The following is a 12,088-nucleotide window of genomic DNA, read 5'->3' as shown; positions in this document are numbered from 1 at the left end:
CATCATGGGTGAGAGCACCATCATGAATCTGAAATACAAATAGTAACTTGAGATTTTCAACCAAAAAAAAAAAAGCTCTTCTAACTAATTCCCACCCATGCTAATCTATGTTTTTATTTAGGCTCCCCTAATATTTATATATTTATGGTAAGCTAAATTATAGTTTTTAGGATCTGTTTATTTATTTGAAATCTTTGTAAGTTCAGGAACATGATACTGTGTATCCAGTTGGCACTGTATATTTTTATTTTTTAATTATTTATTTTTTTTAGGAAAAGGTTTTTCTTCAATTTCTTTTCCACCATATATATTGTTACATGTTCATTTGTATAGTGTCTGTCCCCTCCCACCCCTACCCTATAACATGGAGAGTTTTTACTGCTGATTATTTAAGCATTCATGTTTGTCAGTGGTTCCCATCCTTGGCTTGTCTTTTTTTTTTTTTAGTTTTTTTTTTTTTTAATTCCACCTAGTTAACATACAGAATAATGTTCGTTTCAGGAGAACATTTTAGTGATTCAGCACTTCTATACAACACCTCGTGCTCATCCCGAGTGCACTCCTTAATCCCTATCACCTATTTTTTTTTAAAGATTTTATTTATTTATTTATGAGAGACACAAAGAGAGACAGAGGCAGAGACTCAGGCAGAGGGAGAAGCGGGCTCCATGCAGGGAGGGAGCCCGACGTGGGACTCGATCCCGGGTCTGCAGGATCAGGCCCTGGGCTGAAGGCGGCGCTTAACTGCTGAGCCACCTGGGCTGCCCCCACCATCACCTATTTAACCCATCCACCCACCAACGTCCCCTCTGGTAACCTTTAGTTTTTTCTCTATAGTTAATTCTGTTTATTCATTTGCCACTCTTTTATCACCCTATTCTTGTTTGTTTTTTTTTTCTTAAATTCCACGTATGAGTGGAATCATATGATATTTGTCTTTGACTGACTCATTTCATTTAGCATAATACCCTCTAGCTCCATCCATGTCATTGTAAATGGCAAGGTTTCATTCTTTTTATGGCTGAGTAATATTCCATTATGTGGGTATGGACGTATATTTGTATGTACACACATATGCATATATAACATATACATATATACACATCTTTATCCATTCATCAGTCGTTGGACATTTGGGCTATTTCCATAATTTAGCTATTGTAGATAATATTGCTATAAACATTGGGATATATACCTTGGCTTGTCTTAATCTCCCTTAGAACTTAAAAAAAATGCTCTGGACTGCTGTGTCTCAGTCTCTAAAGATGGAGCCTAATCACTCTTTTTCCAAAATACAAATGAGTATCAGGTACAGCCAGGATAGAGAGCAAATTATAAATATTATTGGTCAGTTAGGATTATTTTCCTGTGAACTCTGAGATACATTCAGAATAGAGATGCATTCAGAATGAGGAAGAGACTTCAGTATATGCTCCTGAACATATATCCCAATTACTGTATAAACTTATTTGGATTCAGACATTCTCTTGACTCTTCTTAATTTGAGGGACCCGTTGGTGAAGTATTGGAGATTACGGGTTGGAGCTTATTTTTCTTGCATTATTGGTGCAGGTTGACAGATTGTTTTTTGGTCATTTGGAAAGCCTTGGAAAACAGAAAATGAAGTGGAACTCGGCACTATGCTAAATAAATGAGTTTTGCACTTCCCAGCTAATTCTTTTCACGGCGTTATTTAAATGTCTTATTTTATATTGTTTTCTCTAGCCATAGTTTTTGATTCTTCAGTAAATAAAACTTTAGTTACTCTTATGAAGATAGTTTTATCTAATCCTATGTCTTGGTTTTTGACATAGCTCATTCTAAGTTTTTCTTTATCCAAAGTAGAAAAGTCCCTAGAATGCATGGAAGTAAACCATACAGATGGAAGCTATGTCCTATGTCCTACATTTTAACTGGAGCTCCCAACATGACAGTTATTAGTCTATGTAAATTTTAATCTTGCTTTAGCCTCAGGCAATGCTATTCTTATTTGACTAAGTGTGTATACTTCTATAAACCTTGCTAGTTCAGCTTTCAACCTGCCTATGTATTGCCAAGAAACCATTTTTTAAAAAAGCAAACTCAATCTGCTAAATAATTTGAGTGTTTTTAGCTCAAATGATATCTATACTAGCCAAGTGAAACATTATAAAAACAGTTTATTTGAAATTCTATAAGTTAAAGATGTTATTATATTTTATGAAGCAGATTTCTTAGTTTGCAGTAACTTAGAAAAACTGTGCTTTAGAAATTAAGATATCAGTCTTATGATCTTATTTAATTTTTATGGTATTTAAAATGATCCGTTTGAATCTTTGTTTCAAATAAATGGTGATTATTAATTTTTTTAGTTAAAATGCAAAGCAGATATTAAATCAGAGAAACCCTGATAGCATGAATAAACTATTGTGCTGGGTAGTTTTTTTTTTTTGTTTTTTTTTTTCCAGCTTGTAGTGTCATGGGTATCCTTTGTTTTTGCTCATCTGAACATGCTTTTAAGGCTTCTTGTCTATATATTGGAAATCTCCCATTCCTCAGTTTTAATCATAAGGTTGTTCTCTAGCAGAGAACCTCTATTAGGAATGGTGTTAAGTCCTGATATTCACTGTTGGGTTGTTTTTTTTTTTTTTTTTTTGGTTTTGTTTTCTGAAATGAGTTAATATCTAAAATCACAAGAATCTTTTTGATATCATAAAATTTTAAAGTATTAAGCTAATGTATTAACCTAGTGACATCAAAACACCTGCCATCTATAACACCAGCACTGTTTAGTATATTAATCAAAACCTTTTCCATCATTTAAGAAATACATAGACTGGTTTATATATGCATAAACCTTACTTGAGCAAATATTCATTGCAGTGTTAACACAGTCCTTATCTTGAAGATGGAAAGGAGTGCTATCAATCTCTTAATTAGTTGACCTTTTTTCAAAGCAAAATGGATTTTCAGGAAAGATAGCAAAGACACTCCCATTCTGAAAAAATAATTTGAATTACAAATGCATTTTAAAATGTGTAAATATCATTATACATTTTAAAAAACCAACAGAAACCTTAGTCCTGAAGAATCCTTTAAATGCTGTTGCTAAAAAGACAGAATTCCATCCATGTATAAATAATGGCTGTTTTAGGAAGTGTCTGAAATTCATTATTTCAATAAATGCATGTTTAAAATGTAGCTGTATTTATTACTCTGTGGTTAACATAACATTCTTACTAAATAGTGTTTTAAGTTGTAACAAAAGATGACTTGAATCCCTTCCTACATTTTTTTCAACGGAATTTGACATTAGTCGAGGTGTTCCTCGTATCTGGGAAAAAAAATGTAATTGCCACACTGGACTGCTGAGCAGTATAGAAAGTTAACTAATGAGAAAAGAAAGTATGACGTGTCTGGGATTTGCCGCATACATTTTAGGTCATTTTTTCCAAAAATATTTATTACGTTCTGTTTTGTGGAGGTGGAAGCTACCAGGAGAGGGTCCAGGGGAGCGGGCGGCCTGTACTCGTGGCGGTGCCGGTTCGGGGCCAGGTCTCGGCGCTGCAGCGGGCCCTGCCTCCCTGGTGGGCGCTGCCTGGGCTGTGACATTTCCGCGGTATCAGGCCCGGGGCCTCCAGGCCTGAGTGTATGTCTGGGGGTGCTGGCTGCTCCTGGGGGCGGCGGCGCTGGGGAGACCCCGGGGCTGCGGGGACTTCGGGGGGTCCAGGTGGAGGAGAGGAGCCACCGGCTTCCCGGCCTGCAGGCTGTGCTCGAGGTACCCCTGTGTGTACCGTGGAGAGCTGAAAAGTAAGTGCCAGGAAAAGTAAGTGCAGATTGTTTTCAGGAAGATAGAGAAGTGTATTTTGAGGGAACGACATATACGTTTAGCAGTACACTTCAGGATTTTATATCCTTAATGTCGATTCCTAATGATAGCAATAATTTCCCTTCTAAAACCCATGAAAGCAATGTAAGATTCTCACAGGCTGAGGAATCTGGAAGGCCTACACGTGATTATCATGGTCATCATGTTTTTTTTTTTTTTAAAGATTTTATTTATTGATGATAGACATAGAGAGAGAGAGAAGCAGAGGGAGAAGCAGGCTCCATGCAGGGAGCCCGACGTGGGACTCGATCCCGGGACCCCAGGATCATGCCCTGGGCCAAAGGCGGGCGCTGAACCACTGAGCCACCCAGGGGTCCCATGGTCATCATGTTTTAATTCCATCGATGTTTGAAGAAACTTAAATGTAATCTAAAGAAGTCTTAAAAATTAGAGGAAAAAGATTAGACAAAAATCAATAGAGACACAGTGTATTTGCAAGTAACACTGGGCATGTTCAGTAGTAGAGGTCAGTACTGAAGAGGAAATGTTATTTCTAGATTTATTTCTCACTCGTGGAAAAGGCCTGAAGGATTGTCTTTTCATGTAACAGACACATCTAAGATCTTGACTTTGTTCTCTTGGACTTTATTACGTGCGTGCTTTTGTTTTCAGGTCTGACGATCTGCGGGCATAATTGTCTCCTGACGGCAGAATGGATGTCTGCGAGCAAGATAGTATGTCGAGTGGGACAAGCTAAAAATGACAAAGGGGACATTATTGTCACGACCAAGTCCGGGGGCAGAGGAACCTCAACAGTGTCTTTCAAGCTGCTGAAACCGGAAAAAATAGGTATCATCTTTTTATTTTTTAAAGAGGAAAGTGAAAGTGGGTTTTGTCTCTTAAAGACTGAAACTGGTAGATTTGTGTAAAAACTTACCTCGTCTCACATCTCCTTCACTTAGCTTATGTTTATTTTGGCAGGAATGGGATATTGGTTAGCATCTGCATTACTTTTGGAAAGGCAGCTTGCTGAGGTAACATGGAAGCCCGAGGATGATGATCACGAGAGAACCCCATCCTAAATTCTTGATAAAATCTGTTTCTTAGGCATTTGCTTTGCCAGTTTGGGCTCCTTGATCTTGAACACAGTATGCAGTTGAGATTTGAGGTAAAATTCCTCCTCATTTGGCAGGAGTCAGCAGCAGGGGCATCTAATATCTAATGATGCTCCTGTTTCCTCCATTTGCTCCATCGTTCGAGGCCAGGACAAGTGTTGCCTGAGCACAGTGTGCGTTTAGCTCCCCACATGGGAAGCAGGACTCTCAGTATCCTGTCGCGCTTTCAGTGTCCTTTCTAGACCCTTAGCACCTGCTTCCTCATATTAGGGGCGGGGAGAGCTTGGTCAGAGGAGCCAGGCTCGTCTGGGCTTCAGCGCCATGGGCTGTGCAACTGCACTTTTTTTTTTTTTTTTTTGTGGGTAAAAGTGAAACAACAGTATTACCTACCTCGTGGGATTAAATGAGTTAGAGCGTGAATGTAGGGTGCTTAGGTTAGACCCTTACACAAGACTGCACTCCCATTGGTCTTGGCGGCCCTGTGACGTCTTGTACGTGGTTGGTACTCGATGGATGTTTGTATCCGTAGGAATACCACAGGCAGAGTGAAGCCCAGGCTGTACTTCTCTCTTATACTGAAAAGGAAATGATTTTGCAGATTCTTTTTGTTTTCTTACCTAGAGCATAGAGCCTTTCCACAGCATTGTCTTCCTTAAATTCCTAGACTTTTTTTTTTTAATAAATGAATTTATGGGACAATACAAAATGGAATTTCATAACTATGTGAATACACATAGGCACACACATACATACGTGTGTCTGCATATATATGCACGTACATGATATCCCTGTTTTTATTTACTCATTTTTATTGAACATCTTCAAAACCTGAAAATTGTAGCAGAAACTTGTTACCAGTTTTCTGGAGGAACTTAAAACATTTTTGCCAGAATCCAGCCATGTCTTATATCGTATTTATACAGCTGATAAAGGCAACTTATTTGAAGGTTTTAATCTTGTTCTAACACATCCTGCCCAAGTCCTAGCACACGGTAGAGACTCAGGCAGGGCTCACAGAACCTCCCTTCAGAGTGCGTAGACTTGAGCGTAGCCTCTAACAGAGCCCCCGTTGCCTTCTGGCAGGACTGGAGGTGCTGACGTTTGGGGCTCACGAAGGGCCATCCCGCTGGGAGTTGCCCGGGAGCAAGTCCCTGTTTCACAGCTCCAGCTGCCCCTGTGCCCACTGGCCCTTGGCCCATTTTCTGTTAGAGGCACTGAGGCTGCGCGGCCTACGCCAAGTAAGTGACGAAGAACTCCGGTCGCATAGAAGAGGGACCGTTTTCAGGGATCATAGTCTGTTCACAGGGTCTGCCCGTGTTTCCCGAGATCCTAGTCCTTTCCATTACACAAGCCATGCATTTCCTGGAAAGTATTTGACTGATTCCTTTATAAGAGGAACCGGTGGATATTTGTCGAATTAACCAAATTAATTTTACTGTTTATTGTTTGTAAAATATATTGGAGAAACACAGAGATTTTCCTCAGAGCCTTAGTCTGCCTTCTGTATTGAATATTGTACAGTGAGACCGTGAACCGACAGGTGTTATATTTGCCTTCTAATAGGTTCTTAGTGTTTTTAATCAAGCCGCCAGCCATTAAAAAAAACAAAACAAGACAAAACAAAACAAAAAAGAAAGAAAGAAAAAACAGCTTTTGTGCTGTTGAATTTCTCAAAAGCTACCTTAGTGTGCACTTTGGATTCGGTCTTTAAAAAGTGAAACAGTAGGGAAAGGCTTAGTTTCTGTCTTATTAAGGATATGCTTCTCCTTTTGGTAGGTCTTTTGGATCAGTCTGCGGTGTGGGTTGATGAAATGAATTACTACGATATGCGTACGGACAGGAATAAAGGAATTCCCCCGTTGTCTCTGCGTCCTGCCAATCCGCTTGGTATTGAGATTGAAAAGTGAGTACCGTCCTGCCCTCGGTGTTCTGTATTGCTCCAGGGCTCTAGTGTACTTACACGTAAAGAGACAAACTCCGGACACATCCAGGGAAGCACAGTTGTTGGAAGACCAGTGTTATTTCTGACGCCTGGTCGGCTTTGCTGCCTGTGAACGTTCCAATTAGTTAAAATTTTTGGTGAAAACTACTTATCCCTTTAGTTTTTTGAGTTTACGTGTAGTGAAGAAGTGTCTTGAAGTTTTAAAAAAAAGTAATATTTTTAATGATATGAGAATTCACGTGTAATCTGGGGCTGGTGAGTTTAAATATTTAGATGGTACTTGAAATAAAAACAGAATTTTCCACGTGCTTGATGTTTTGGGGAAATATTTTAGAATAGTTAGGCCCACTGTAGTCTTTTGTTTACAATCCTTGCCTATGATTTGTGCTTAATCCAGACTCACTCTCTCAGAATTGTGGACAGGTAAATGAGAATTTTTTTCAAAATGTAACCAAATGTATTCTTAGTTGGTAGGACAGTGTTTTAGTAACTTTATGTGTTCTTACATCTTATTTAATCAATTCATCTCACACATTAATTGTGTCTAATTTATTCTCCAGCCTTGGTGACTGTGCTCGTGGAGTTATGTGCTGAGTGTTGCTCTATAAACACTTACTGAAAGTGACAAATTCGTTCTATTAACACTTGAACCGTAGCTCTCAGTTTTTCTAGGAATGGGGAAAACTCTCTATTAACCTTTCGATGTTTAACCTTCAAGCCTACACCTGAGGACCGCTAGTGATTCAGATAGCAAGCTGCTTTTTCACCTAGTGAGGTTTTACCCCCAGCTAACGGGAGGGAGCAAGTGTTTGTCTTGGGAATTCACCAGGTGTTGAAAAATCCCAGGGCTTAGCAACTTTTAGCAGCTTGGACTGTCTAGTCACCTCTTTGAACTTTGTGGCAGTATGGGTCATGCTGGAGCCGTTTTAAGGATCAAGTTTGAGGATCCAGAACGTCCAGAATGGGATGGTAATTGCTAGCTCTTTACTTGAGCACAGTTTCAAGCATGAATAGACTTTGCAGTTGATATGAAGCCTTTTAACAGCCTCCTTCGATACGCTTGAAAGCCAGCTTCTTTCTAGGGCCTGCCACAAAAGAAGAGTAGACCAGGAGGTCCCCTTAGATTGATCTTTCATAAGGAAAATACAATTTTATAAATGGGGACGGGGACTATAGGAATATTGTGTGAATTTTGTATGAGCTTTATTTTTTTTAAAGATTTTATTTATTCATTCATGAGATACATAGAGACAGAGAGAGAGAGAGGCAGAGACACAGGCAGAGGGAGAAGCAGGCTCCTTGCAGGGAGCCCGACGTGGGACTCGATCCCGGGTCTCCAGGATCACACCCTGGGCTGCAGGCGGTGCTAAACTGCTGAGCCACTAGGGATCCCCCTTGTATGAACTTTAGAAAAAACTATCAAAGTTAGCATTAAATGGGGTGTTTACCATCATGAAACGGACCTTCTTCGTTTTCAGTTTGGCATATAACCCACCCCAATTTGACTTCTTTACCTTCTCAGGACCTTCCACCTTTTAATTGTCTTTATTATTTCTGTTTTTGCTGCTACCCACCCAAGGCTTAGGCTTGAACTCTCTCTAAAAGCACTTTTTACTTAATATGCGTCCAGATTATTCTTAGGGAACATTGGTAACAGCAACCAGGAATAATGCCACTAAGAGTGCTTGGCCCTTTACAAGTTTTCTTTTTCTCTTCCCTGGGAGGTAGTCTAATTTAGTCTAGAAAAACTCGTTTTGAATCACAGCTCTCCAGGTTACTGGCAGGAGGACTTTGGGCGAGTTGCTTCCCTAGCCTTTGCCACAGTTTCCCCAGATACAACACGTAGTACCCGGTGGTTGTGAGGAGGGGGCGCGAGCTCTAGAAGAGTGCTGCTCCTGGCAGGTGCTTCGTAAGTGCTAGTCGTTATTACAGTGGGTCTTTGCTCTTCTTGCACAGTATACTGTTCAGGGCTCTACTCTGTCATTTAGGAAGACTGTCTCTTTTTAATGACTATTAAGATTTCAGGGTAACGAATCGTATTAAAATCTTAAAGCAGTATTATGTACCTTAACTTAACAAGTGCTTACCTGGCTCTAAAATTAACAGTAGCCTTTCTTTCAAGCTGTTACTTAAGTTTCAAATAATGATTTGCTCAGCCATGGGGTAAGTATAGTCTTCTGAAAAGGTAAAATCATAACTCTCATTCAAATATAAAATGAACATATATTAAGATCATTCATTAAGGGGAAAACCAGTAAAATGTTAAAACCATTTCAAAGGAAATTCCAGAGGGTAGACATAATAGGCAGCGAGGAACCCTAAAAGGTAGACTGGCCACATCTACTGCATGGCAGGCAGTTAGCTGCATCTTCACCTGACGGTATCTCTGTGGCCAGGGATCTCTGTCACCCTCCGCCCTCCACAGGTGAACTTCCCTTTCTACAGCTGACTTGCAAAATAGGGACAGAGAAAGGCACAGATCCCTGTTGAATCCGAAAACACTGGGGAGGCCCTCCAGACAGTGAGAGGACGTCCAGGGGTCCTTTTGCACACTTAAACTCTTTTGAAATTTTCCCAGTAAAAGAAAGACGGGCTAGAGATACTAGAAAGCAAGAAAATGAAAGGTAAAAGTAGGAAGAGTTATGGAAAACAAGAGAATGCTTTTTGGCCAGAAGAATGCCTTTTCAGGTTCCTTTTTATTTTTTAAGAGTACTGTCAGGAAAGCTGCATTTATTTTATTGAATTCTCTGACCTCAGGTAGAGAAATCTTATTTTAGAAGAAGACAAAAGGAAAGGAAAAGCAGATGTTACAACAGTCATGTGGGTTTTATTTCCCTGACTCTATTTTCTTTTATTTATTTTCTTTTTTCATTTTTATTTTTTTAAGTAGGCTTCATGCCCAGAGTAGGGCTTGAAATCACAACACTGAGATCAAGAGTTGCATTGCTCTACCAACTGAGCCTGAGTCACCCTCCTGACTCAGTTTTTAAATAAAAGCTTTGCTCCCTGAGAGACTGGTGTACGTTCAGGTTAGAATCCCTCAGAGCATTCCCTTACTGGTTTTTATTTCTGTATATTAATGTCCTTTGGCAGTTCCTTTCATTTAAAAAGTTGGGAGAGGATCTAATTTTAATTTTTTTTTTTAAATATCATCGGAGAAGGAATAATAGGGCTTTAATATCACTTGCTTGTTGAAGTATATTAATTGGGAAGGTTTGAAGAATTGTGATTGCTTATTATAAAATACTGTGGTCCTGATGAATTATTATTAAAGTAGTGAGGTCACGTTGGAAGATGAGCCAGCTGCTAGAAATTGCGTGGTGACCGTGTGTGCAGTGCTCTTCAGCGGACAGTCATGTACGGTGTGGAGCAGTGAGAGGTCCTGCAGTGTTGTGGCCAGCCCTCTGCGTAAGGGAAGGCAAGGAGGAGTGGCAGCGTGTACTCTTCTGGTTGCTCTTTGGAGTGAGTCAGGGTCTAGTAGACTTTGTGTAGCTGTGCCCAGCAGGCACACTGTTGTCTTTCGGTGCAGGTTTAACGACTGCTGTTTATTGGCCTCCTTCGACTGCTTAAGCCCTTCATATTCCTAATGTTTTCACTGATGTTGTGCACACATGGTGCCTTGATACTCGTAAAAATGTTACTGATTGCTTGGAAAAAGATGAACTTCAGTTTGAACTGAGACTAGGATTTAGTCATAAAAGTCTGTTATTTCTGATTTGTTATGCTGATTGTCACAGATGTACGTGTTCTTCGCACACTTAAATTGTAATGGAGACAAACCATTTAGATTGAAAGAGAAGGTAAAAGGGTTCATGTTAAGTAAAAGCTTTCATTAGGTTATATTTCTTTTTTTTTCCTTAGGCAGAGAGAGTGCGTGTGCGCGTGTGCATGTGTGTGGGCTGGGCAGGAGAAGAGGGGGAGAGAGAATAGAATCCCAAGCAGGCTCCCTGCCCCATGGAGCCCGATGAGGGCGGGTGTCACAACCCTGAGATCTGACTGAGCCAGAATCTGGAGGCTGACACTTAACCGACCGACAGCAGGTGCCCTGCTAGGTTATATTTCTTAAAAGAATATTTGTCTAACTTGAGGATGATGAGTAATGTTTTAGACAGCATACATATATGGGACAGAAGACATAAAAATGGAGCTTTGCCCTTGTTTTTATATGACCTGAAAATTTTTTGTGTGTGAAATAATTACGTAGGAATGGCTCTCTAGTCAATTGATGCATCGCAAATACTTGCTCTATTTCTACATGGGTTTTATGGGCAATACAGATCTGGTTTTCTTCTCCTCAGTTTGGTTTTTCAATAGAAAGGAAAGATGACCAATTTTTCAAGTACATTTGAAAACCAGAGGAACGAGTAGCAGAATGATTCTCAGTATGATGTAGAAGAGAAGGGCTTTGGATAAATTTGTTTCTTAGAAATTTTATCAAAACCAGTTTGTGGGCTGTGATAACAGTGCCTAAGTCCAGAACCCGTCAGACCCTCCCCTCCAGAAACAAACCACACGACCGAAAGCAAGCTCATAATACTTAATACATCAGAATGAATACAATGACGTTAAAAATTGAAAGCAAGAGGAATTGCGAATAATATACAGTCAAAAGCAGAACATAAGCCCACGTTTACTGCGTTAGCCTCCCACCTTTCATCATCCTTCCATCTGCCAAATCAAGGAAGCACGTTTTCTTTAATGCAGTAACACTACCAACCAGGCCTCCCTCTGAGTGGGGTGGCTAGGATTTTTCTCAAAATGAATTTTGTCTTGCTTGTTTACAGGTCATTACTGCACATTGTTCTCACATTGAAAACAAATTCTGATGTGTTGCAAACAGTCCCGTTGTTTTGATATCCGAGCCCTCAATCCATATGTCTGGGTCTTCCCAGGGCAGGAGCTAACCCTCATCAGGAGATTTAAATCTGAGCTCACACCGCCACCTAATGGAAAGCGTATATTTTAGGAGCGGCAGGAGCTGTCAGCTACTGAAACTGTGTTTTGATTTCTTAAAGAAAACATTTCATGAGTGCACATAGTAGAATGTGCTGCTGTCACTCTCTTACCCCATGGTGTTACATTTAAAGTGTAGATTTATTTTAAATTACTTAAAGTGTACCTTGCTTTTACTGAGTTGTTAAGCCATCACTTTACTTGGTGGATTACAGCCTAAAATCTAGTTATTGTGAACAAACATTTGAGTTTTAACTCTCATACTTGGTC

General features: G+C 39.9%; 1 protein-coding gene across 8 annotated transcripts in view; it reads left to right on the top strand.

Annotated features, from left to right (window-relative positions):
• EXOC2 (exocyst complex component 2) overlaps positions 1-12,088 on the top strand; it is a 225,168-nt gene that overhangs the window by 54,549 nt on the left and 158,531 nt on the right. For all 8 annotated transcript variants that reach the window (XM_049105967.1, XM_049105966.1, XM_049105968.1 and 5 more), the window contains exons 3-4: positions 4,481-4,657; positions 6,700-6,826. In XM_049105967.1, coding sequence (XP_048961924.1) covers positions 4,481-4,657; positions 6,700-6,826 — 304 coding nt within the window. The remainder of the gene's footprint in view (positions 1-4,480; positions 4,658-6,699; positions 6,827-12,088) is intronic.

This window comes from Canis lupus, chromosome 35, assembly GCF_003254725.2.
Source record: "Canis lupus dingo isolate Sandy chromosome 35, ASM325472v2, whole genome shotgun sequence".
Lineage (NCBI taxonomy): Eukaryota > Metazoa > Chordata > Mammalia > Carnivora > Canidae > Canis > Canis lupus.
The sequence above is the reverse complement of the archived record's forward strand: the minus strand, read 5'-3'. Positions and strand labels throughout refer to the sequence as shown.